This window comes from Elgaria multicarinata, chromosome 5 (genome assembly GCF_023053635.1).
Source record: "Elgaria multicarinata webbii isolate HBS135686 ecotype San Diego chromosome 5, rElgMul1.1.pri, whole genome shotgun sequence".
Taxonomy (NCBI): Eukaryota; Metazoa; Chordata; class Lepidosauria; order Squamata; family Anguidae; genus Elgaria; species Elgaria multicarinata.
In genome coordinates, this window is record NC_086175.1 from 75,339,970 (window position 1) to 75,366,302 (window position 26,333).

General features: G+C 39.3%; 1 protein-coding gene across 1 annotated transcript in view; it reads right to left on the bottom strand.

Annotated features, from left to right (window-relative positions):
• Positions 1-2,629: 2,629 nt before the first annotated feature.
• Positions 2,630-26,333, bottom strand: part of HUNK (hormonally up-regulated Neu-associated kinase) — a 74,881-nt gene continuing 51,177 nt past the window's right edge. Inside the window, exons 6-10 of the mRNA XM_063127588.1 lie at positions 25,635-25,764; positions 20,380-20,548; positions 12,807-12,887; positions 4,992-5,169; positions 2,630-3,330 (exon numbers count right to left, since the gene is read on the bottom strand). Coding sequence (XP_062983658.1) covers positions 2,663-3,330; positions 4,992-5,169; positions 12,807-12,887; positions 20,380-20,548; positions 25,635-25,764 — 1,226 coding nt within the window. The 3' untranslated portion in view covers positions 2,630-2,662. The remainder of the gene's footprint in view (positions 3,331-4,991; positions 5,170-12,806; positions 12,888-20,379; positions 20,549-25,634; positions 25,765-26,333) is intronic.

The window sequence follows — 26,333 nt, forward strand, 5'->3', positions numbered from 1 at the left end:
ATTTAAAATGCAGGTTGATTTGTTCAAGGAGAGTTAGAAAAGCAGGAATGAAAATGTAAATAAAGCCAATGAAAGGCAGAGACATTAGAGATTTGGAGCATTGAGTCTTGGCTTCATGGCCTTAAAAAAATAAGGGGGGGGGGGTCTGGATTCTGAAAATCCATTGTACCCAAATTCAGCAAGGCTATTGTTGATCTACACTAAGCAGGATATGACACTTTGATAACGGTTTGAAAATTGTCTGTGGAGTGTGTCCTGGGCCCTAACAGTTGTCACTACTGTTATAAACCATTTTAAAGCAGAAGTGTAGATCCTGCCTAGAAGTTTCCCAGGCAGCTAAAAGTGGGCAACGGTAGCTAAGAATTTTGGCATTTCTCTCATCCCCATTTTTTACCCCTGCTGAACTTGCCTGAACATGGTGGATGCCTAAAAATGGATTCCCACCTAAAATTCTGAAACATTCTCAGCCCTGCATGTCAATGCAGGCATTCATTTGGCTTGAGCAAGCTGCATGTTCCCAGCCCATTGCTGCTTAGGCCTAGTACAATTTTACTCCCTCAACAGAAGATGGAGTAAAATTGTACCTGGCCTGTACAGTTTCAGACTGCACATGTTGACTACTAAGTTGAAACTGAATGTTCCTCCATGGGGAAAGAAAAATGTTTAACATTCCTACATGTATAAAACTAGCATGTCATGGCGAAGGCTAGAATTCCATCTAGCTTTTAACCATCAGCTTGCTTTCTACATGTAAGGGCTTTCCCACCAAGGAGCATTTGGACATGCAAGTTCCCACCTATGGTAATACCATCTCATCTGCTGTTTAAGAGAACAAAGACTTTTTGACAGGATCTGCAGAACTGGGTATTGTGCCGTTTCAAGTTACACAATGGCATTTGTGGGAACAAAATTATGTGAATCTTAAACTACAAGGAAGTCTGTGGTTCAGGTAATAAAGGAACTTCCAGGATGGAAAAGTGGAGAGTGACCTTTCTTTGCACCTTCTCCGCCATCTTTGAAACAAAAACAAGTCTTCTCATACATGCACCTATTTCTAATACGGCGTATCAACTCATGGATAAGGGTGCTTCCATCTTGGATATGCTCATATACATACATGTGGCCCCATTCATGTTGGAAAGATTTCAAGATGGCTGCTGCAAAAGGAGTGCTGGTGCCCTCAAGACCCATGCATTCCTGGCTCCTCACTCTTCATCTTGAAGAAATGTTTGGAGCTGAGCCGAGATCCTTTGCGTATCAATAGCATCTCGGTAGAAAAAGTGTTATCTAATCATGGTCATTCTTAATGAAGGCATCACGACTTTAAAACATAATTTTAACAAGTATCCCTCAATCCAAAAAAATCACTTTTCTGATTGGACTTTTAAAAAAGCATTAACACCAACATAATATGTATGCTAAAGAATCAGGGGCGTACGTATGGTATTGTGATAATCTGCTATTGTGCCAGGCTAACGTTAAAATGATCAAGAATCCTGTACACATAACTCATGTCCTAGCAGGGCACAGGTAAACCATAGAATAGTCTTTGGTTAAAACCCTGTAAATTCATAGCAAATTATTGGCACAAAAAGTCTATTTTCTTATGCAGACAGTTTCTTTACTGTGAAATATAAAAAGAACTGCAGAGTACAGAACATGTTTGCTTTTTACGAAAGTTAATCTTCACAGTTAGTAGAACTACTGAATTTTTGATATCCAACTGCATTACCATTCCTGCCATTTGCAAATGGCACTGGAGCTAGCAGACGTGTCCTTTGATAACTCCTCTTAATGTAGTGCAGAGTTTCACAGCAACACTTTCAAGTATGTCCAATGCAGTTTTGCTAAAACTGAGATCATACAGTTTCACATAAATGGTACAACTATACAAAGAAGAGATGACCAAGTTTTTAAAGCAGAGCATTTAGGAATATGGACTGTTTAAAACACCCATAGCTAGTCTCATGAGAAGAGTATGAACACAGATTTCTTTATGGCCAAACTAGTTGTGAGATGAACATGTCTCTTTACAGTCACATCTCTTACCAAATTAACATTTTCTTTAGGAAAAATATAGACTGATTTTAGGTGGTGGAAAATGATTAGACAGTGATCAGTGTCTTGCTCTGAACGTTTAGCTTTTGTGCTTTTATCCTAGGTCCTCTCAGGTGTATTTCCTCTTCGTCATGTATTAAGAGAACACATTTGCTTGAGAAACTTGGGGGGGAAACCCTTTGTCATTTATTATTTTTCCTCTCTTTGAGTGATGTGACCAATGCTTGGGCCAGTGAAACAGAGATGATCACAATTGCCTAAGAAGTCCATCGACCATGGCTTCACTGATCAATCAAGCTGTTAGGTGGAGGGGTCTTCTGTTGACATAAACTTGCATGTAATATTAGGATATAGCCAAAAAGATCCTACTTGGGGAGATTAAGTAGGTCTTTAAAACCGAGTAGGTCTTCACAACACTTGAAATGGTCTCCTTTTGTCAACTGCACTAGCCAAACGGCACTAAAATATGTGACCATGTGACTTTCTTATTAGAGGTGGTAACAAACTATACAGAGAAAACATTTCATTTGCAAGTTTTCACTATCTTTGTGAAGAAGTCCCAGAAACCACCACTATACAAACTTAGACTTTGAATATGGTCACCTCAGCACTGGCCATTTATAGGGTCCATTATATTGAAGGAAATTTGTGTTGGGCTCATTTGTTGCAACTGAGGCATTCTTGCTTCCAGAGTCTTCTCTGTGGGTGATCCTACCGACTGATTCCTCTTCCGCATCATCTGTCCAATGCCCATCATGGGGAATCGGCCTCTGCTTTTCACACAGTTAGGGCTCCCCAAAGGATTTGAGGTGTTATTCAGCTGGGTTGGAGATACAGCTTCCTCTCTAAAAGAACTGCTCTTTTCATCATATGTGAAGGACAGGTGAGTGGGGTGAACTGGACTTTTAGTAGGACTAGGAGAAGTACCTCCAGGCTGGAGGAGTGGAGACAATGTCCTTTCGCTGGAGCTTCTCCGACCAAAATTGACTGGTGAGCTTAGCATTCGATACTGATGACTGGGAGAAACTTGGTCTATTTGGTCCTCTCGATCACCAGTTTCAAAAGAATGTACAATGTTCAGAATTAAAGGAGAATCCAAGTTCTGGCTGCCAGGGCTTGAGGGTTCTTGCTGAGGTGAATCTTGCCGTTTGGTGAGTCTTGGGGTCCTTGGAACAGGTTGCTGGATTTCAAGGTATTCCAAAGAATAGGAGGTGACACAACCTGTCTTGCCTGTTGCTGATTCATGGAAAGGGCTCAAACCGCTAGGAGAATCTATGAAACAATACAAAAAGAGTCAGGGGAAGAAAGAAAAACTTTGTGGGATCTTTTTTTAAATCCCTTACAGACAAGGCCAGGATTTAGCTAATTAATGACACAAGAACCTGCCTGAGTAAGGATTGAGGAAAGGTGTTGTGCAAGGTTTTCAGGCTTTGAGATACTGAAATCCAAATCCTAAACATGAAAATATTCTCAGAACAATGTGGTGGTTTAATTTAAAATGTGCCATTGTTCATCTATACATCTGCTTCTTCTTGGTACGATACATGACCCTGCTTTCTCTTTTCCCACTTTGTATCGGCACTCTTGATCACTTTCCTGCCCCATCTGAACATATCCATTATTACCACCACACCTCTGTTCTATGTTAAGGCTGCCAACCTCCCACCTCTCCTTTTCTTCTTTTTTCTCTTGCTTGTGTTTTGATACTTTATATTCATTTAAATTTTCTTCCTTCTTGTGTCCTTCTACTCAGCCTTTCTCCTAAACACATATACATGTGCACACATGCACCCGCCCACACTGAATACTGGGATTTTCTGCATGAATTAGAGGCTTTCCTAGATCCCATTAATTTGAATTCCAACTGTGTTCCAAGAGCTAGGCAAAGGAAATCTATCGCCATGTCACTTCCCCTGCTAATCAAACCACTACCTAGGACAAAAGCAAAGATAATTGTACGCTAACAAGTTTGAATAGAGGAAGGAGGTCTCTTTGAAAAGCTAGGATGATCTGATCATAGTGGAAGTCAGGAAACAAGAGACATTTCAGAACATGCAATTACCCCAAAATGTGATTTGTCTTTCTGGGATGTATCTAGATGTCTACTGCTGGACAAAAATAATGCAGCTGTAAAAGTATATTTATCACTGCAAGTTGAAGAGCAGTGGCTAATCCTGACTCCCTGAGGATATATATCTGTGTAATATACCTAGTTACATGCATATTTTCAGGGTATATAATTCAGTTATACATCAACACGTAAACAATATATGTGTGCATGAAAAAAGATGTAAAATATAAAATGGCTCAAAATATTGTGAAATCAAATAGTTGGAGAAAAATATGAGCGGGGAGGAGAAGACCAAACTAAAAATATCATGTCATTGCTTTGGGAGAGTATTCTAAGGGTGTACCTACACTTGTATCAATTCTATATGAGTTTAACTGTCATAGTCCCGGGAATTGAAAAAATTATCAGCATCCTCATCAAAGTACAATTTGCAGGATTCTTGGGAAAGCCATGACCAATAAACTGATGTAAGTGTAAATGTACTCTGGTTCCCTTCACAAAATAGGATTTTTGCCAGGAGGAGTAAATTACTTGGTTTGCACAGTCACCATGGCTTAAACAAGCCAGAGTGCATGCCAGGCACCATTTGCGTAATTACTCACCCAGGTGGGCCGCACCACCCTGGTTTGGACTACACAACAAACCACAACCCGGTGGGTAATTAGGCAAATGGCTCCAGGCATGTATCAGTACACGACACAGCTTAAAGAAGCCATTGTGCGAACTGGGCTAATGTCTACTAAACTAGTTTAAGGCTGCTATCTATGCATCCTTACCTAATAGTAATTCCCACTGAACACAGTGGAATACATGCATAGGTTTACCAAAATAAGCACAGACCACATCAATAGCTGCCACATACCTTTCTCAGAAACACCACCGTGGCTAGCTCTGCGGTCGTTCAGCAGAGCTTTTGTATTTTGTATCTGTGTCATAAGGAAGGAGGAAGGCTCTTTGTAGGAAGGGGAATTTGCCTCAGATTTCTTCAGAAGTGGGTGAAGAGCTTCTTCTTTTGTTTCTTGTTCCTTGACCTTCTTGTCCTTCAAATATATATATAAAAAACATACGAAGAAAAAAAGTTTGGTTTGTCAGAAGCTGTTTCAGGAAACTTTAAAAATGGCATAAATACAAATACATTTTTTCAGCAGCTTTCAAAGTTTAAAAAGAAACACATTAAGCTAATGGAAGTAAGTTCCCCATGCATGCAATGTATCTCTTTTTTCCTGATAATTTCAGAGTGATTTTACAGCCCTTGTCTACTTTGAAATGTGGGTCAAACTAGATGTGACAGCAGCAGACTCAGGAGTCAGTATCAGATAATCACTAATTCTCTATAAAGCAGCATCAAACTGAACCTGAAACAAAAGCAAAATGAACCTTTATTTTTGCCTGAACTGGAACAGAACCTGAACTATTATCTGAACACTTCTGTTGAACCTGAACTGGAACAGAACTGGGGGGAAATTAGGTTATGGTTCAGAATAAAGGTTCAAGCAAAGAATAAAATCCATGATATGGTACAATCATTGGTCCCACAGGAACTAGAATAAGCACATAAACACCCTCTTTAGGCATTCTACTTACCACATTGTATGAATGCATGAAGAGAGGAAGGCTTTAGCACCCCCCACCCTCCGTCATCACATCTGTTGCTCTGTAAGTGTGGAAAGTGATTGTCTGAACAGGAGAGCCTTCTGTATTTGTGGAAGTTCTCCACACAATTCAGAATCAAGGTTCTTAATCCCTTGGAGAGCCTCTACAAATACAGAAAGCTCCATTATTTGTAGCTTTTTATGCCTACAGGGTGACAGATGCGATGACAGAGAGGGGGGGCTCTTCACACATTCATACAAGACACTAAGTGTAATGCCTGCTGCTATAAAACCAATATGTGGGAGGATTTATATATTTTATGTTTGTACAGGCATCTATACTCTGACATCTTCAAGGCCTGGATGCATTAGGTAGGGATTCGACTGGAGGTTTGCTTCCCGTTTGTGTTGGGGCTTGGTCAACATAGAAGTTACAACATGGAGATCCACCTGCTTACGGTTGATCACTCTTTGTTTCGTCAGTTGAAAAATAATAATCTTGAAGTTAGCTAATCACAGTGACAATTATAAAGACCTTTCCTGACTCTTTAAAACTGATTTGATTGCTTCTTCACTTATTATACATCTCTGATCATATAATCAAAATTAAACTGTACAAATGAAATGAGAATTCATTTGTTGAGCACTTTGTTTTTTGTTTCATGCATGCTTCCTAGTACTTAGCTGCAACAGCTTTAGATCTCTTAGATTGAGCCGCCCCATTGTGCAAATGATCATTATAAATATTGTGCCTTATATTTAAATTTCATCAAGTGAACCAGAACCGAAGTGGTTGGTTATGCTTGCCAAATGGATTGCCAAATGGAAGCAAACTTGAACACCTTCATTTGCAGCTGAACCTGAACTATACCCCAAAATGTAATGGCTTGACTCCCTGCTATAAAGTGATAGTGGAGATCTGAAGTGCAGCATGGGTGGCCAGGAAGGCAGACCTGAAGACTTTCCTCATGCATCCCTTATCCCTCTCCCAGACGGTTTTTCTCCTTGAATGGAAGTAACTGCCACTTGGGGAGTGATTTTAGGGAGAAAAGAGGAGGGGAGCAGTTCAGCTCCTCCCTCCAGCCCACCCATGCCATGCTGAAAAGGGCTTGGTCAAAAGCTTTTTGGAGATTCAAGTATCTCATGTCCACCAGATGTACTTGACTTGATAAGGTCCCAGCATGACCAAGGTGCTGTTGTACACAATTATGCATAGTGTGTGGGTGCTATGGCACACATGTGCTATTAAGGAAGTGAAGGTGTACAAAATTATGTATGGTGTGAAGGAAGTGGACAGGAAAACTTTTTCTCCCTCTTGCATAATACTAAAACCCATGGACATCACATGAAACTGACTGGTGGGAGATTCAGGCCAGACAAAAGGAAGTACTTCTTCACATAGTTAAATTATGCATAGTTAAATTATGGAATTCACTTCCACAAGATGTAGTGATGGCCACCAATTTCAATGGCTGTTAGACAAATTCATGGAGGATAAGGCTAGTCCTGATGGCTATATGTTCTCCAGTATTAGAAGCAGTAAACCTCTATTTGACAATTGCTGGGGTACACAAGTGGGAGGTTGCTATTCCACTCATGTGCTGTTTATGGGCTTCCCGCAGGGAGTTGTTTGACTGTGTCAACAGGATGTTAGACAAGATGGCCCTTTGATCTGATCCAGCATGGCTGTTCTTACATTCTTATAAGAGCTTCTCATGATACATTTTGTAGTCAGGTTCTGTTACCCGAGTACAACTTTCTGTAGCCATTTGCATCCGCAAAATATATTGTAAATCAAGTCTATTCAGATCTCATTGTGACTATTTTAAAAGGTATCAGTTACAATGAGTCAGGGGACTGGATCATTCCCTAGATATTTACTGAGAGGAATTTTGTTTTATGTTTGAAGCTTCCTCCTAATATTATCAAACTACGGACATTTTAGCTTCATATCATCTCTCATTTTGCAAGGTCAAATTTTTTTGGAACAGATATAACTTATTTATAAGGTAACTTATTTACATATAACTTATTTATAAGTTTAATGTTTTATAACGAACTAAGCCTACATCACAGAATAGGCAGGTTAATTTACACCAATATGAGACATTTAGTGTCGTCGTCGTCATCCGCCCACGCCACACACAATACCGATTGCTTCTTGTCTTCCATTGCTCCACCTCCCTGCTGGCTTTATCCAGTCACAATGCTGCAGAGATATCAGCAACCACAATAGGTAGACATTTCCCGTCAGAGACTAGACGAGCCTTCTCCAACTTGGTGCCCTCCAGGTGTTTTGGACTTCAACTTCCATCAGCCCCAGACATAATGGCCAAGAATTGGACTCCAAAAACATCTGGGGGTCACTAGGTTGGGAAAGGCTGGACTAAATGCTAGACTAAGAGTGGGCAACATGCTGTCCGTAGGGCGCATGCAACAACCCACCCACCCCGGCCCTTTTTGTGGCCTCCACTGCCCCCTTCCACCGCTGAATTTGCTGCAGTGACTGAAATAAGCAGCAATTTGGCTTGGAAAAGGAGCGTATGTCTGGTTTGGAAGCAGAATTCAGCTCCTGGAAGCGAACTCGCCTGATGCCAACACTGTCATCTTTTTGGTGCCAGGTAAGATAAAGACCACCCTCTACTCCCAGGCATTTAATGGAATATGAAGATAAAGGCCACCCTCTACTCCCAGGCATTTAATGGAATATGAAGAGGCATCTAGGTCCACTGTTTGAGATCTGGTCTATTAAGAAAAGCATTGTTTATTTAAATTGTTTTCAGCCCTTTACATTGTTTTCATTTTTCTATGTTAAAAAGGTTAGTCTATTTTTATTATGTTGTATTTTGTATTTTTGTGAATGGTTGTAAACTTCCCAGAGAGCTTCGGCTATGGGGTGGTATAGAAATGAAGATGATGGTGGTGATGGTGATGATGATGATGATGATGATAATAATAATAATAATTTGGTGTCAGTGTCAGACAGAGCTGCAATGTGCTCGCCCTGCTCTAGACCAAACCAATGTGCCAGACTAGCAGCTATGAGAGCAGTAAATAGAGGCTTGTTAACAGTATCATTAATAACCTTTTAATAACCTTGTTTCAATGTATAATATTCTTTATCTAACCCATCTTCTGATATTGGTCACTAATATTCCCACCACATAGATGGCTAGCAGAAAGACAGTGGCCAAACAAAGCCATCTAGGGAGTCTATTAAGGTAATGCAATGGGACTGAACTTTCCTTTGCATTTTTTTCAAATTGTTAAAAATATGCTGAAGAATTTTCAGCAAGGTGCTGCAGAACCCTAGATGTCTGCCTGCATCTCCATGGTAACACACGGATGCACTTTTATGTATCTCTTACGTTTAGAATAGCTTGTTGCAAGTGGATGTCTGCAGTTGCAAACTAGACTGAAAGGGATATTTTGTTTGTAATGGCAGAAGAATGTTGAAATGTGTGTCTTTTTCACATGTCTATACCAAATGGGAAAATCTAGGAGCCTTTAAAGCATGCTACTACCACCTGTTAGCATGCATTGATGATCAAATTTGATCAAATTTGATACTAAGGCAGAACATGAGATGGAATGGAATCAGATTTCTTTCAAGCAAAATATATAAGCAAAATATCATTAAAGTGTTACTCTTTCTATTAATTAAGTGTTTTGTTCCAATACGTCCATTTGAGCTGTATCATCATCATCATCATCATCATCCTACAAGGAACCCGTCGGCTTACATGATCCTCCTCCTATTTTATCTTCACAACAACTCTTTGAGATAGGCTAGGCTGGCAGTCAGTCATCCAATGAGCTTCAAGACCAAATGGGGACAGGGACCTGGATTTCCCCAGTCCATTACTCTTAACTACTACATCACACTGGCTGTAGTATCTCTTTTTTATGGCAACAGCAAATACATATGAATACAATATTTATTTGCCCAGGAATTTTATTTTTAAAAATCCTCACAATTAATATTATGGTTATAATAGTGGCCTCTGAAATCTATTCTGTTTGCAAGAGCTGCAAGCTATATTACAGTATCATGAATTGTTGATTAGATGGTTGAAGACCCAGGTGGGCCTGGAGGGCCTGGCTCTTGCTGGTTCCAGTCCTACTTGGATGGAAGGGCTCAGGTGGTTACCATGGGCACCTGTACATCTACCCCCACAGCCCTCCCCTGTGGAGTTTCACAGGGTTCCATCCTCTCACCTTTCATGTTCAATGTATATGTGAGGCCACTGGCAGAGTTAATTAGAGCCCATGGGCTGAGGTACCATATGTATGCTGATGATACCCAGCTTTACGTCTCGGTGGGGTCTGACCTCGGCGAGGCAGTTGCTACTCTGTCTTGGTGCCTGGCTGAGATCTGTAACTGGATGTCTAATAGTAAACTAAAGCTTAACCCGGAGAAGTCTGAGCTGATGGTGATTGGCCGAGGTCAGCGGCTGGCAGATTTGAGGCAGGAGCTCGTAGATCTGCCTATTTCAGGAATCCGACGAAGGATTGTGACTGAGGCGCGGGACCTGGGTGTTATTCTTGACCAGTCCCTAACTATGTCATCACAGGTGGGGGCCGTGGTTCAGAGTTGCTTTTATCAACTCCATGTGCTCCGCCAAGTTCGCCCCTTTCTGTCAGAGGCTGATCTTACAACCGCAGTCCAGGCCCTGGTTCTTTCCAGACTGGACTATTGCAACTTGTTGTATACAGGGCTTCCCTTGAAGCAAATCCAACGCCTACAGGCTGTACAAAATGCAGCACACAGGTTGGTCAAGGGGCTCCTGAAGTGGTCTTCTATCACTTTGGTGCTTCAAGAGCTCCATTGGCTGCCGGTGGCTGCTAGGGTGCACTACAAGGTTTTGTTGACCATGTATAAAGCCCTGCATTGCTTGGGTCCTGGATACCTGAGCACTCGCCTTTCTCCTGTGTCTCACCATTGGCAGACTCGCTCTCAGGAGCAGGGTGCCCTGATGGTCCCCCGCTACAAATTGGAATGTGCTGGGGCCAGGGCTTTTTCAGTGGCTGGCCCCCGGTTATGGAACAATGTGCCACTGGAGATTCGACAGGCTCCCACTTTTAATTGCTTCAAATGCCTTTGTAAGGCGTTTTTATTTTCACAAGAGTCTGGGGAGTGGGTGGTTTAAATTGGGGTTGAGGGCTTGTAATGGTTTGAGGGTGAGGGTTTTAATGTAATTGTTGTAATGTGGGTTGAGGGTTTTAATGGAATTGTTTTATGTTTTATTGTAAAGTGCCTCGATGCCAGAAATGGTGAGGTGGCGCTATAAAAATGCTTTAAATAAATAAATAAATAAATACAGTCACATGAATGTTTGCATCAACAGAGCTACAGGAGCAGGAGGGGTGATACTGAACTGCTCTCCTTCAAGAACAGAGAAGGGGGAATATGGCTAAGTTTCTGGATTGTTGCCAGAGTGTAATGATGACCTTACCTGGCTTGTAATTAACATGGAATCTCAGGATGATTTCTAAAGCAGAAGATCTATCTTTTTCAAGTAGCTAGGTGGTTTACATTACATTACTAAAGTACCTGAGCAGTAAATAGATTTTAGAAAGCAATCCTATGCCCACTAGACAATGTCTGAGAGGGCATAGGGTGCTGGGGATTTTCCCCTCCAAAGTCGTAGACAAAACTACGACCTTGGAGTGGGAAAATTTGCTCTCAGTCCCCCTCTCCCCCAGAGCCACCACAGAAAGCACCACGATGGCTCCTCTCTTGCGGTTTTAGCTCTGACCTCAGGAAAAGCATGGAAAAGGAGAGGGGGTGTTAGCGGGCCAGACAGGAAGAGACCATGGATCCAGCAGATCCAAAGGTCTCTGGACTGAGTCCCTGAACCCCAGAAAGAGAGTCACCTCAGAGATCCCTATAATGAAAAAAGCACAAACAAAGGACAGAGAGGCTAAAAGAGCCACTGCCATTACTCCCACCCTGCCAGCAACTGCTCAGCAATGCGTAGCATGGCTGGAAGGCTCCAAGTTGGACCCCTTCATTTAACAGGAGTCAGTCCAATAGAATTGTGCCCATAATGTATTTTATTGTATTGTAAGTCTTTGAAACAGTGAAGGGGGCATTCCCTCTTCTATCAATATGAAATGATGACCAAGAGTTTGCTTAATAAATTAAATATATTGGCGTCTTGCTCATTATCTGATTATTTAAATTCCAAAATAACGTTGCCTGGTTTAAAATCTCTTTCTCGATGAACGTTTGCACCACCACCTCCGAGTGCATTCACTGTATCTCAGGTTTGCATCTATGTACTGTTCGTCCATGGAATCAGCACAGTGTTGCAGCTCAGAGTTCAAGCCAAGCCTGATGATCTGCTGAATTATGGCTCATGAAATAATGCCCCCTTGATTTCTATTTTGTAATTCTATTTTGTAACTTCACTCATTTTCTCTTTCAACCCCTTTTACCTGGAATTTCTCTCTGATGAGATTTGGATGGCCCCACCTTTTCCTGTATTCGAAAAACTTCTAACTTCCCTCAGGAATTTTCCCTCTCCCTTAGACTGTTCTCCTTGGTCCATCCTCCAGTCCAGGGGGGACGGGGACTGGTGCCCCTTCAAATGTTGTTGGACTCTAATGTCCGTCATGATAACCAAGATCTTTTAACTGTATTTCCTAACATGGTGACCTTGATAGTTATAATATACAATGCCTGTGGTCCACCATTACAGAATCTGGCAAATACTGACTATATCACTAAATGGTAAGAAACACCCCCAAAATGTGTACATTCACAATAACTGAAGTTGTTGTTTTTAAAGCAAAGGTATTAACAGCATTAAAGTGAGACAAAAATTACTAGCGCACACATTATTCTTTCCTTTTAGTGATTTGTTCAATATTGGTCAAAGAAGAAATATTCCTCCCTCCCCCCCAGAGATGACCAACCATGTAGCCTTGACATGTTTTTGCATAGCCATACTTCACTATTCCCCTGGGCATGGATTTATTTTTGTAATCTTTGTAGACTCAAAACCCTGTCAGTTGTAATAATAGTCAATGGAAATGCCCAAATTCTGCTTGATCTCAAATGAATGTAACTAGAGATTTACCTCATAGGAATCCTTGTTTGATTTGCATTTTTCTATCCGACACAACTGGTTCATATACATGTTATCAGGAACGTCAGTCTTCTGGAAAGGTAAAATAATAAATTTTTATTTTAAAAATTTATGTGAAATGTATGTGGAAAAATTAGAACATAGAATTAGTTAAACATGGTTACTGAAATTTCACTGATTCCTTTCTCTCTCTCTCTCACCAGTTTAGTCACATACATACATATTAGATTTATTTTACTTTAGAAATTGCTTTAAAAGAATAGCTAACTGCACAGAATATTAAAATGCCCCTCCAACACACAAACATACAATATTACTATAACTAAGAGAAAGTATGTAACATTTTTTATTATTCACTAAAGGAATTCATTTCAGGTAAAGCAGAAACCTATCAGATGTAAGTAAGTTGGAAAACAAATACCAAAAATGGCTACCTTGAGTGCCATTTCTTGGCAGAGAGGCAGGATATAAATCAAATAAATAAATGAATAAATTTTAAATATAACACTACTCTCCTTGATGTTTAAACTGAATAATAATAATAATAATAATAATAATAATAATAATAATAATAATAATAATGGCCTCAAGGCCACTCTAAATCTGGCCACACAGGAAACACTCAAAGGACAGAAGGGTCACAAGGAACTTCTTCATTCATTTTCCCTCTTCCTACATATCAGAAAAAGACCCGTCCATCATGTGGCTCAGAATGGGATGATAGAAACTGAATTATTGTGCTTGTAGTTAAATGGTCACTCTCTGAATGCTCCACCGGAGTACAGAGTGTTAAGGAGCCCATGATAAGCTAAGTGATTTTCCACATTCATTTCAATACAGGCACACCAAGAAATCTGGGCTCATGGTGAGTTACTAAGAGAGCAGTAATTTCACTACAAACATAATAACCCAGTTTCTGACACACCAAATTGATTTTGTGAATTGCTTCTTATATTTTGGCATGACGCCTATGCAGAAGAGAAACGAGGATTTAAACTCAGATTTTTCTGTGAACTTCTTCACACACAAAAAGAACATGTAAAAATAATGAATTTAGTAAACCTAAAACAATTTTTAAAACCTACAACTGTTGCCAATAGGACTGCGACAATTAGTAAATTAATTAATTTAGTAGATTAATAAAAGGATGACCAAAAAGGTACCCCTTATTATTATTATTACTACTACTACTACTACTACTACTACTATAAAAATGGTGAATAGATACCTTTTTAGAAGAGGCAAACCTCCTTACCTCAAATACTTAAAGGAATGTAGTACATTCTAATATAGTACCTTCTGCATCGCCTAAAAATAAAATATGTTTTTTCCTATTTTTTTGTTCATATGCAAATTTATGAAGTTTTAATTGATTAATCAATTGTGACTCTTTCAATTGTAACTCATTCAATTGTAATCAACTGTAATTCAGGGGAAAGTGTTTTCATAAGGTGACAAGTGACAAATTCCGCTCCCTCTAATAGTGAACTCAGGTAGTGAGCGCTGACCGAAATAAAGACAAAACAGGGCTACTGAGAAACAAGAGGGAGATCCCAGCATACTGGCAGAACTCGAAGTTTGCAGAAATACAAAAGATCTTAAAAAAACCCTACAACCTAAGGGGACAAAACCAAACAAGCAAAACCCCAATGAGGATTGAGCATATTCAGTAGCCACGGAATGCACCACGTCAATTGGGAAAGAAAATCAGAAAATGGAGGATGGGGATGGATTTTACTGTTTCCAGGGCTGGGCAGTGGGGCCAGTTGGCATGGGCCTACGATTTTGAGGGGGCCTACTCTGAGTCCCCCTGGGCAAAGTTGCTTGATTTTTCTGTTGTTGTTGATGAATTTGCCCAAAGAAAAGCACGGAAAGCATTTCTGAATGTGAAGAAGTGATGTCTTATATACATCTTGAATAAAAGTGCTTGCCATTACCCTTTTTATAAATCGTTCTAGTTCATATGTATTTAGAACTGATTAAAAATACTTAATGAGCAGTTCGAAATGAGGCCTACATTTCTGGCCTGGGCTTATTACCAGCTTTGCCCGGCCCAGCCTGCTTCAGCCCAATATCCTGGAGGAGGGTGTGCCTGGCTGAAACTCTGAACAGGAGCATTGCAACATGACACAGGTTCCATTTTAACTACCTAATTTCATAAAGCAGCCACTATGCAGTACTACTACTGCATATGCATTGTTAGAGGAACAGTTTCAGCCTACAGATAATCTAATCTCTCTCCCACCATGGAACTTCCCCTGATGTCCATGAAGGAAGTAAATGCATAGAATGAAACAGATATCCATGCTTAAGGAAAACAAAGATTTATTGCATGAGGTCATTGGTGATAACTGTTTTGTTTGAATGGCTTTTGCTGTGGCTAAAAGAGCCATCACAGGTCAAGAAATGCTATATAGATTACAGTCTTCAATGCCACTTTTAAAATAACAAATATGCTAAAATTATTAGGTTGCTTTGACCTGTTCCCAGCTCACAGATCATCTCATTTTACTGGTTGTTCTTTTTTTTTTTTTTTTTTTTTTTTTTTTTTTTTTGAATATTTTTATTATTAAAACAACAAACACAAATCAAAATCACTTAATACAAAATATTATCATACCTTACTATCATATATTCAATATTAACCTATTAAACATAATATAATAAACATAACAGTGCTCCCCCCACCTCGGGATCTCATTCTTGTTTCCAAAAACTCATAGTTTCATCTGTTGGTGGAACCCCCCTTCCTTTAGAAAATACAAACTCCAGGAACTTTTTCCATATACTCTCAAAATCATTCGTTTTTACTATGCCTCTTTGCATTTTTATATTACATGTCAATTTATCGTTTATAGCAATGTCCCACACTTCTTTATACCATTCTTCAATACAATAATCTCCTGTTATTTTCCAATTCCTAGTTACTATCAACCTCGCAGCTGTCAGTAGGTTCGTTATCAATTCTTTCATTTCTTTATTACATTTAGGATCATCATGCAGTGAGAGTAATGCAATCCTTGGTGTAACTTCTACTTTAAATCCCACAATCTGTTCAATCTCATAAAACACCATCTTCCATAACTTTTGCACATGTATACAATCCCACCACATATGTAAATACGTTCCCTTTTCTCCACAACCCCTCCAACAATCTGCTGAAAACTGTTTATTAATCTTATTTAATCTAACCGGAGTTAAGTACCACCTCCATACAAGTTTATAATAATTCTCCTTTATTCTTACTGACATATTTCTCAACACTCTCTGTCTCCATAGTCCATCCCACCTCTGTTGTCCTATTTGTATCTTCAGATCAGTCTCCCAAACCATTTTCCCAGCACTATCCAGCCCTCCTTTCTCAACTAATATATTATATATTTGACTCACTAACCCCTTTATCCCTATGTTTTGTCCCTTATCTATTTCTTTTTGTTCAATTAATTCCTCAAATTTCGTCCTCTCTTTACATTCTCCATTTTCTCTTAGCCAATTTTTAGTCCATTGTTCTAATTGAAAATAATTTAACCACGTTATTTCCAAATCTCTCAAAACTTCTTCCAACCTCTCTCTTGTATTCATCCCCCTTAACCACTCTCCTAATTTCATTTTATTTCTTTCTTTTAAAACTTTGCTTAACCTCATCTTTAAATTTTCAGGAAATTTCTTTAACATTATCACCGGTGTTAAGGGGGAATTACTTGAAAACAATTCCTTTTTATAATTATCCCAAAGTTCCCAATGGAACTTCAGAAATTGGTTATCTAAATCATTAAGCCATTTACCCTTCCCTTTTTGCTTAAAAAACACATTTTGCAATTTCAACTCAATATTCCCTAGCGTATTTTCCTCCATCCATTTCAAATCCCCTACCCCTATAATTGCTTCAACAACATGTCTTAACCTATTAGCTAGATAGTAGTACTCAAGGTTTGGGAGACCCAGTCCGCCTCTCTTTTGGCTTAAATACCATTTACTTTTGTTAATCCTTGATCTCTTCCCTTCATTGCAGTAATTATTTATAAGATTCTGCCATCTTTTTAATTCTATCACTGAAATTCTTATCGGTAACATTCTAAAGAAAAAATTAATCTTAGGTAAAATTTTCATCTTTATTAAAGCTATTCTTCCAAACCAGGAAAGATTCAGTTTCTTATACCTCTTTAACTCTTCCTCCAATTCTTTTTTCAATCCATTTAAATTCTCACTTCCCAAATCTTCTAAATTTTTTGTAATCTTAACACCCAAATATTTAATTTTCTCCTTGCTTTTCAAAACTGAAGCCTTCCCTTCCCACTCCCTTTCTTCCTTTTTAGTATAGTTGAATAACATCAAATCCGATTTTGCCCAGTTTATCCTTAACCCCGTAACTTCCTCAAAATCATTCAACTGCTGTTTAATTCTTTCCATTTTACCTAAAGGATCTCTGATAGTCATCAATGTATCATCTGCAAACATGTTCAGTTTAATTTTATTACTATTACCTATCCCCTCTATCTCTTCATCCTCTCTTATTGCATTTGCCAACAATTCCATCACCAATACAAACAGGACTGGCGAGAGTGGGCATCCTTGTCTTGTCCCTCTAGCTAGTCGTATCTTGTCCGTTATTCCATCATTTACTACCACTACAGCTGTGCTTTTAGAGTATAACTGTTCTATTATTGTTCTAAATTTAGTACCAAATCCCATTTTATTTATAACCAACTTTAAAGTTTGCCAGCTCACACAATCAAAGGCCTTAAATATATCTAACGCTAAAATACCCGCCTTAATCCTTGATTTTTTTATCCCCTGTATTACACTCAAAACTCTACCTATTAATGTGTGCATCTGTCTACCTGCTATGAAACCACATTGATCTTCCCCTACATATTTAGCTATACATTTATTTAACCTTTTAGCCAAAATGCCTGAAAAAATTTTTGCATCTTGGTTTATTAGTGAAATTGGTCTATATGAATCGGGGAGAGTTAGATCCTTATCTGGTTTCGGAATTAAAATTATTATAGAATGCTCCCATGACTCTGGGATCCTCTCCCCCTCCATTATTGCATTATATAATTTCAGCAACTTTGGCACTATTAAGGTTTTAAATTTTTTGTAAAACTCTGGTCCTAAACCATCTGCCCCTGGTGATTTCCCTGCTTTAAGCTGGTCTATAACCTCCTCTATTTCACTTTGCGATATTTTATTATCCATTATTTCCTTATGTTCTTTTTCTAATCCTTTCTTCAAAAATTTATCCACATATTCTTCCGTCCTCTTCATTTGGATATCTCTTTTCTTGTATAACTCTTCAAAAAAATCCTGAAAAATTTTTATTTTATCCTTCATCAAATGACAATCATTACCCTGCTTATTTTTTACTAACCCTATCCCATTTTTGGCTTTTTCTTTCTGTGTGAGTTTGGCAAGCATCTTAGAGTTCCTGTTACTATTTTGAAAATATTCCCTTTTCATATAAATTAAATTCCTCTGTACCTCTTCTAAATTAATATTTTCTAATTCCTTTTTTTGTGCCATTAATTCTATTAATTTATGTTTATTCTTAGTTTGCCAATATTCTTTTTCCAGCTTTATTATCTCTTTTTCTAAAGTAGCCTGCCTTGCCTCTTGTTGTCTTTTTAATTTACACGTTTCCCTAATACAGTTCCCCCTAAACACAGCCTTCATGGTATCCCAAACCACTGCTGTTCTTGTTCCCCCTTTCTCATTTATTTCCCATGTTTCTGACAATTCCTTCTGCATTTTCTCAATTACTTTATCATTCTTAAATATCTTAGTATTCAATCTCCACCTTAATGCTTCTTTATATTCCTTACTAACTGCAAAAACTAAGCTTACCAGTGCATGATCCGATACCTTGATTGTCCCTAATTCCATTCTACATGTCTTGGTTACAAAATCACTAGATACAAAAATATGATCAATTCTGGAGTATGTATGATGGACTGAAGAATAAAACGTGAATCCTGGGTCTGCCCCTCTGAGAACTCTCCAAGAATCAACAAAATCCTTCTCTTTAATTAATTTGCTTAAAATAGTAACATTGTTTCTCTTTTCTGCTTCAGAGGGATTTGACCTATCTACTGGTTGTTCTTTTAAAACAGCAGAACTCAAGTCATTCAAGAACAGTTTTAGGACACATTTCTTTGATGTCACAGGGTTTGTTTCAGAATGATGACGTTTATAATCTTATACGCACTTACTTGGAGGTATCACACATTGAACTCAGTAGAACCTTGTTTCAAAAAAACCTACACACAATCAAGATGAAAGGCTCTTTTAAACAAATGTCTATCCTGTCCTTTCTTCGACTCAGTAATTTTGTATTTGAAATATATGAGCGATTTTTTTTCAGAGACAAAATTTAACTCAAGTTTCCTTACATCTGAGGAAATAATCACTAAGCCATTCAACAACGAGAAGTTACTTGGCAGTAATTCCATTGAAATCAAAAGGTCTTGCTTCCAAGGAAACAAGTTCAAGACTGAGATGTAAGTCTATTAACTGCTTTTAAGAAGATGGGTACTTTGAAGCTAACCTTCTTTCTCCTAAATCACACAGTCAAATTACTTTATGTTTGAAAAATAATGTAAGATCCACTGTCTGCTTAAAGAGAGGCATAAACACTACCTCCCCCCACAATTTTAATGGGTCATTAATTGGTCAATTGGTTAAACATGATGCTCAGCTGGGATTTTTTCTGACTGAATTAACCTCCTTGCAAACAATTAGCATCAAATATCTGTATTTCAATTAAAGTCTTACTTGTTTTGCCCTTCCATAAGTGAGGAAGGCAGCGTGTTAACATTGTTCCATAGAACTCAAGAGAAGACACCGAAAACAGCCAATCCTCTCTCAGGTTTTGTTTCTTTGTCATAATAGAAAACCATGGAATGCCAGGAGAGTGGAACAGAATCCTGAGAAAATGGCTTTTGCGTAGAGATATTTCACGAGTGGGATTTGCAACAAAATGTTGCAGTGTAGAGTGGTCCTGTTCAGGGTTCCAGCCAGTCAGCTAGCCATGCCTTCTTTCAAGATACTCCATTTCCCCTCCCCCGTGTTTGGTTTCCCACTTCCAACAGATACTAAGCATTTTGTGATCACGGAAGGTACTTCTAGAAGGATGGCTCCTGGCACTAACAATCAAAATACAATTATTCCATCTTCCCTCCCCTTAATTGATTTCTCATAGTAAGAAACAAGTTGGGAGAAATGGTGTGGGGAGGAAAGGGAAGATCACAAATGAAGACAGTATTATCTGGACCCTTTGTGATTTAGGTAGAGTGATTACATAACAAAAGCAACATCTTGAAGCACCCTGAGAATGGTGAGTCCCCATTTCCCCCACCACCCTTCATTTTTTTCTTAAGATTTTTTCTACTTCTGCAAACTGCCCCCCCCCCCCCCCCCCGCCGAGCATGCTAATTTCCCCCTCTTGCTTCTCAGTATCCCCATTTTGGCTACACAGTTGTCCTAACATAGTGCCCTGAGTTCACTATTACAGAAGTTTCATTCTGTCTTTTACTTGACTTGGAACATTCAAAGCCAAACTTACTCTAAGGCCTGCTACATAGCGCTCCAGCTTCTTATTAAGCAGGATGTAGATGGCTAGAGTGTGGCAAGCCCTGTTAGAGAGGACAGTATTGATCACATCGCTGTTCTTATAGCCAAGCTTCTCAGTCATGTAGAGGAGCACACTTTGGCTCATGTCTTCTAAGTGAATTCTGCAGAATGAGAAATGGGAAGAGGTTATTTTTGCTATTTGCTGGGGAAAGCATTGTCAAACAGCTATGTCATTTAAATTTTAAAGGACACCACCTAACAAGAAGTATACAGATCTAACCATGTTGATGACCTTCTGAAGGCTCCATCATCACCAAAAGAGAAAGCTAAACATTCTTCATACATAGAATATTTTTGCTGTTTTTCTTTTAACTCTTTATGTACTTTGTCAAAATAATGTGTATACGATACACACACACACACACACACACACACACACACACACACACACAAAGTTTATTTCTCTTTTTGGTGTGGTGAACAAGTATCAGCCCTATTGAGTCATTCCACCTCAGATGCTAAACACCTGCGTGAGGGAAGAGAAGCATGGATGCCCCCCCTGTAATCCATGCATTTGTGAACCGCCCAGAGAGCTGTGAACCGCCCAGAGAGCTTGTGAACTGCCCAGAGAGCTCCGGCTATTGGGCGGTATAGAAATGTAATAAATAAATAAATAAATTTGGGAGAACCTCAGCAGGGGACAACCTACTCTATGTGCATAGGCTCTCCTCTTCAGACGTGCTCTACCCAATGCATGGAGAGTTGGGAGCGGGATCAGCAGAGCCATAATGTGGAGTGCATCCCTGCTCTCCACTTCACATAATTGTTAACTGCATAAAGGGGGTGGTATGACTGAATAGGATAATGTTCTCCACCGCAAGGCCCAAAGGATACTGATGGTTTCCCTCTCACAGTCACTCTCTCTCTTTGCAGTAACTGCTCACACTCAGGAGGGGCTCTCTAGCTTTTCCTTGTTTGCTTTAGCAGAAGGCTGGCAGCTATGCTGTGGGCTACCAGAGAAAGTTGCAGGGGTGGGGGAGTCAAGAGACCTGCTGCTCATCAGCTGTAAGGTGGCTGGAGGTGGGGAAAGGAGAATGCAGGAGCAATTAACCAATTAGCAGTGTAAGAGGAGCCCAAGAGACAGAGCAACCTGACAGGCCAGCTGCAGTGATGCACTGTGCAACTGGTGGAGGATAAATTGAATGTGCCGGTAAGGAGCAATGTGCACAGGGAATGGCTCCTGCTGGAAAAATTCTGAAGATCAATGGAACAACAGGGGGTATCTTCACTGATAGACTGCAAACAAAGATTGTGAATGAGCTGTATATAGACTCTAAAACAGCAAGTACAGCTTTTAAAAATATCATTAGATCATAAATACTGCATTTAGTTAAACGATTTTCAAGTCAATTAGCACCATCATCCAAGGCCTTGTTGTCAAAGGTGGTCAATATGTCTGTTTTATATAATTTCCACAATATTATTTTTAATACCTATTAGACAAGATGCTATTGCACATGAGATTTGTTTGAATGTATTCAAAGCCTGTTGACATAATCAAGTCAGTATGAATCACTTCTAAGTCCCACTGTTTTAAATTTGAGATAATCAATGAGAGGGAATTAAGCATCTGCTGAATTCTCTCATTAAAATAATTGATTTTAGATGAATTATGTCCTGCATTTGTAAATCTTGACTAGCATATCTGTTTTGTCATCATGATCATCATTTTTTAATATAAGGATGGTTCTTTTCTATGTGTATTACTACACTTTCTGGATACAAAAAGCATAGGCAATTGTTTCTTGGAGCATCCCAGTAAAATGCCAGTAGTTATTTGTCTTCAGAAAATTATTCTACTGACAACAAACTTATAAGGAACTCATTTTAGAGAAAATATTACTGTAACTTCTATTTTCCTTTGATATTTTTCACCTGTGTATCTGCACTGCTTTAGAATACCAGCAAGAGCAATAAAGGAAGCAAAGAAGCACCATATAGAATGTTAAATGACTTGGCATGAAGAACTCCTTAGTGAATGTGTCCTTCCTGAGAAGCTATCCTTGGATTTGTTCTGACTTTGGGCCAAACTAGAAGTGACATTAAGATAAGTTCTATACTTATCTGGGTGTAAGACCCACTGAACTCAGTAGGACATACTTTTGAATAGACATATGTAGGGCTGCACTGTAATGCATCTTTGTATTTAACATCCACATTTTTAAAAAAGCAAATGGCAGCCATTGTGGGGCCTGACAATTATAGGGATAACCGTGGGTGGGGAGAGAGAGTTACCTTTTCTCCCCCTACTGTGGGTGTGATGAAAATCGCTATTCCAATTCTGTTTGCATTGGGAGGATTTAAAAGTTCCCATTGGCACCACAAGAAGCAGTAATGGATCTAAGGATGGATTAGAGGCATTCATAGTCTGTCTATATTATCCATGATAACTAAATGGAACCTCCATGAACAGGGACTGAATACCAGATGCTGAAGTACAAACCATAGGGAGAGGCTGCTGCTGCCTTCATGCGCTGCTTTGGCTTCCTGGAAGCATTCAGCTGTCCACTCTTGGGAGATAGGACACTGGGCAAGATAATGTTTAGGCTGCAACCCTACACACTCTTGCCTGGGAGTAAGCCCCACTGAACTCAATTTTGCATATTTTTGAGTAGACTACACTGTTAGTCTGCTCTAGCAGGTCTCTTCTTCTATTCTGTCATTTAGTAAATTGATTAGGTTGTAACATTAGCTTAATGACTCGTTTGCTCCACGCACTTTGCCTGCAATACACAGCATTTAAAAACACAATCTTTTTCATCACTGCACCAAATATTCTCAGACCTACATGTTGTACGTGTGTGTGTGCGCGTGCGATTTTGTGTGTGTTGACAATGTGCCAAATTAATCCTCTAGCCCATCTAAGGACTGCTTCAAACATTATAATTTTCCTACATGGAAAACAAGTTAGATATTGGAAAAATCATGGGGACAAAGTGTGGATAGGGATGAAGAGATTTTGTAAAATCCATTCTAGCTGCATTTCATGGGTTTCCAGGTGCCTTTGATGGAATTCGATTTTTGACAGAATTTGGCAGAATCCGATTTTTTTTTCAATTTCCCAATTTATGCAAATTTGCACTTGCAAAATGCACAAATCCACCCCCACCCACAAATGTGCATTTTCATGCTTTGTCTTATGGGGAAATGAGTATTTTCAGCAGGTATTTTTTTAATTATATGTATTTTCCTAAGACTAAATTTGCGTGAAATTCCACAAAGTAAAAACAACAACAAAAAACAATCTGCAAGTCCATGGAATCCGTTTGACTCAGGAAAAGCTGCTCCGCTGTGGAATCCGCAGATCGAATTCATAGAAATCCAAACTAATTAGATTCCGTTGTGGACTCCTCTTACATCCCTAACTTGGACCATCACATTTTATTGCTACACATTTTGGGGGGCTTGATGCATGTTCACGTAACGAAGTAGAGCTACATGTGATTGCTTTCCTATCTGCAAGTGATGTTTGTGTGTAGAAAATTCATAACATCTGAAGTGCCCCAGAGAACAATAATGCTTTGAAAATGATTTATTATTTCCATCCTCTGTTACACCTGCCAAAGAAGCCATTTTTTCTTTTGCAGTTCATTTACTTTTGTACACTTTGCACACTTTTACAGGCTAGAAGCAGCCAACCATGAATTTCTGGTAATCACAATAATGTTTATATCCATCATATAAAATCTGCACTGGAACCTTAGAGAAGCATCAGCCTCCTCTGTTGTATTAATATCCATCCATGTGTTACATAACCCTCATTACCATAGTAACTAGCATCTTACCATTATTAAAGGTTTTTATCCTCACAAAACCCTTTCTGAGGTTGGGAAATATCCTCCTCCACACTACAGGGCTGGGACAAAGGCACTGAGAAAACAATGTGACTTGCCCAAGCTTACACCAGGAACTGATCCTAGCAATCCTAAGGCCAGCCCCAGAATACTAACCACCAGAAATCCTATCCTCCTCCTTCCATACTGCTAAGAAAATATCTGAGATTGAAAATTGAGAGTTTGCACAGCTCTCTCAGTTGAAAGGTGAAAGTCAGAAATGTCCCCAGTTCAAATCTCTCTGCAGCCATAAACACACACTAGACTGTCTCAGACAAACCACTATTCTCTTAGCCTCCACTCCCTGCATCTCATACGTTGGGATGTTAATAGTGGCCTACCTTAAGGTGTGTTCTAACTATTATTGTAATTATGAATGTAAAGCCCTTTGAGCACTTGGAACACTTAGTATAAATCAGGGGTGGGGAACCTGATTCAGTCTAAGGGCCAAATTCCAATCTGGGAGATCTCAATGGCTGCATGGGCAGAGCCAAATGCAAAGTAAGTATGGCCAGAGGCAGAATGGGTTGGACCAAAATGTGATTCTTCCCAATTTTAAGCCTACGAAGAAGTAAGCAGGACAAGCCTCTGCATTTCTACTCAGACTTAGGCAGGACTGAATCACTCTGTAGCATAAGGCTATGAATGGCTACTAGATGATGGCTATATATTTCCTCCAGTTTCAGTGACACTGTGCCTCTGTATACCAGATGCTGGGGGAACACAAGCGGGAGACTGCTATTGTAATATCATGTTTGTGAGTTTCCCATAGACCTGTCTGGCCACTCCGTGAACAGAATGCTGGACTAGATAGACCTTTGGTCTGATTCAGCATGGCTCTTATGTACTTAAGGTATATGTGCATGACATCACCATGCATGCACCAACCATCACTGTGCATGCACCAACCTTACAATGGATACCTTGTATCAGAGCCTATATATATCAGATGCTGGGGAACATGGATGGGAGGGTCCTGTTGCACTAATGTCCTGCTTGTGGGTTTCCTATCGATAGCTGGTCGGCCACTATGTGAACAGAATGCTAGACAAACTGGAATCTTGGTCTGATCCAGCATGGCTCTTCTTTTGTTCTTAATTCTCCAAGCTTGTAAATGCCAAGTCAATTCAGAACTGAGCTGAGTAGAAAGGGCCCATCATGAGGGCTTAAGGAAAATTTTCAAGATCAGAGAGAAACCCTGCTTCTCATTATCTTGTCCTCTTGCAGAAAGAACTTTTAAGAACACACAACTCCTCTACCCTTTCTCATTTGAGCAATTCCAATGACTTCAGTAGAGCTTTATCGTGTTAGCTATACTGCTTTATTTGCCACTATCTGTAGTTTTTTAAATTACCTGTTTGGATATGTGACATTATTCAGAGGTTTGCCATTCTCATTAAGCCAGCGATTTGCTAAAGCTTGTTGGATATTTGGCCTCTTTGCAGGATCTGGCTCTAGCAGAGATCGGAGGAAGTTTACAGCCGCTGCAAAAACATTGAGGAAAAACAAAAGCAAAAATTATTAGAAATTTGACATAGCTGAATAATTAAGGGCAAGCAGCCCTACAAAAATGTATCAACACTTGCCCCCAAACCTTTTTATTGATAACGTGTTCCAATGGTCTTCAGTATAAATTACAGAGGAGACTGATCTAGAAGTTTATTGGACGGCACACAGTCTCTGGAAATCCTGCTAATGTGGGCTGCCCCATATATGGACTGCATCATATGAAGCCACCTTATACTCAAGACCTCCACTGAACTAAATGGGGTGCCTGTTGTGACCTCCCATGTACATGTGACCTCCCATTGGAAATACCTTGGTTGGAGGAAAAGGAGTATAATTCAGAAGAAGAATAAACACTATGTATAGAGTAAACAGGAGATAAAAGAGAATACTTCGAATGCAATCCAAACTCAGCATTTTTATGTGGGCTAGAGCTACTTAACTTAATATGGACTTTCACAAAACGTGAGATGTAATTCACTTGTTGCTTTTTTATGGATGGCTGTTGTACATTACCAAAAAAAAAAAGCCTTGCAGATACAAATCT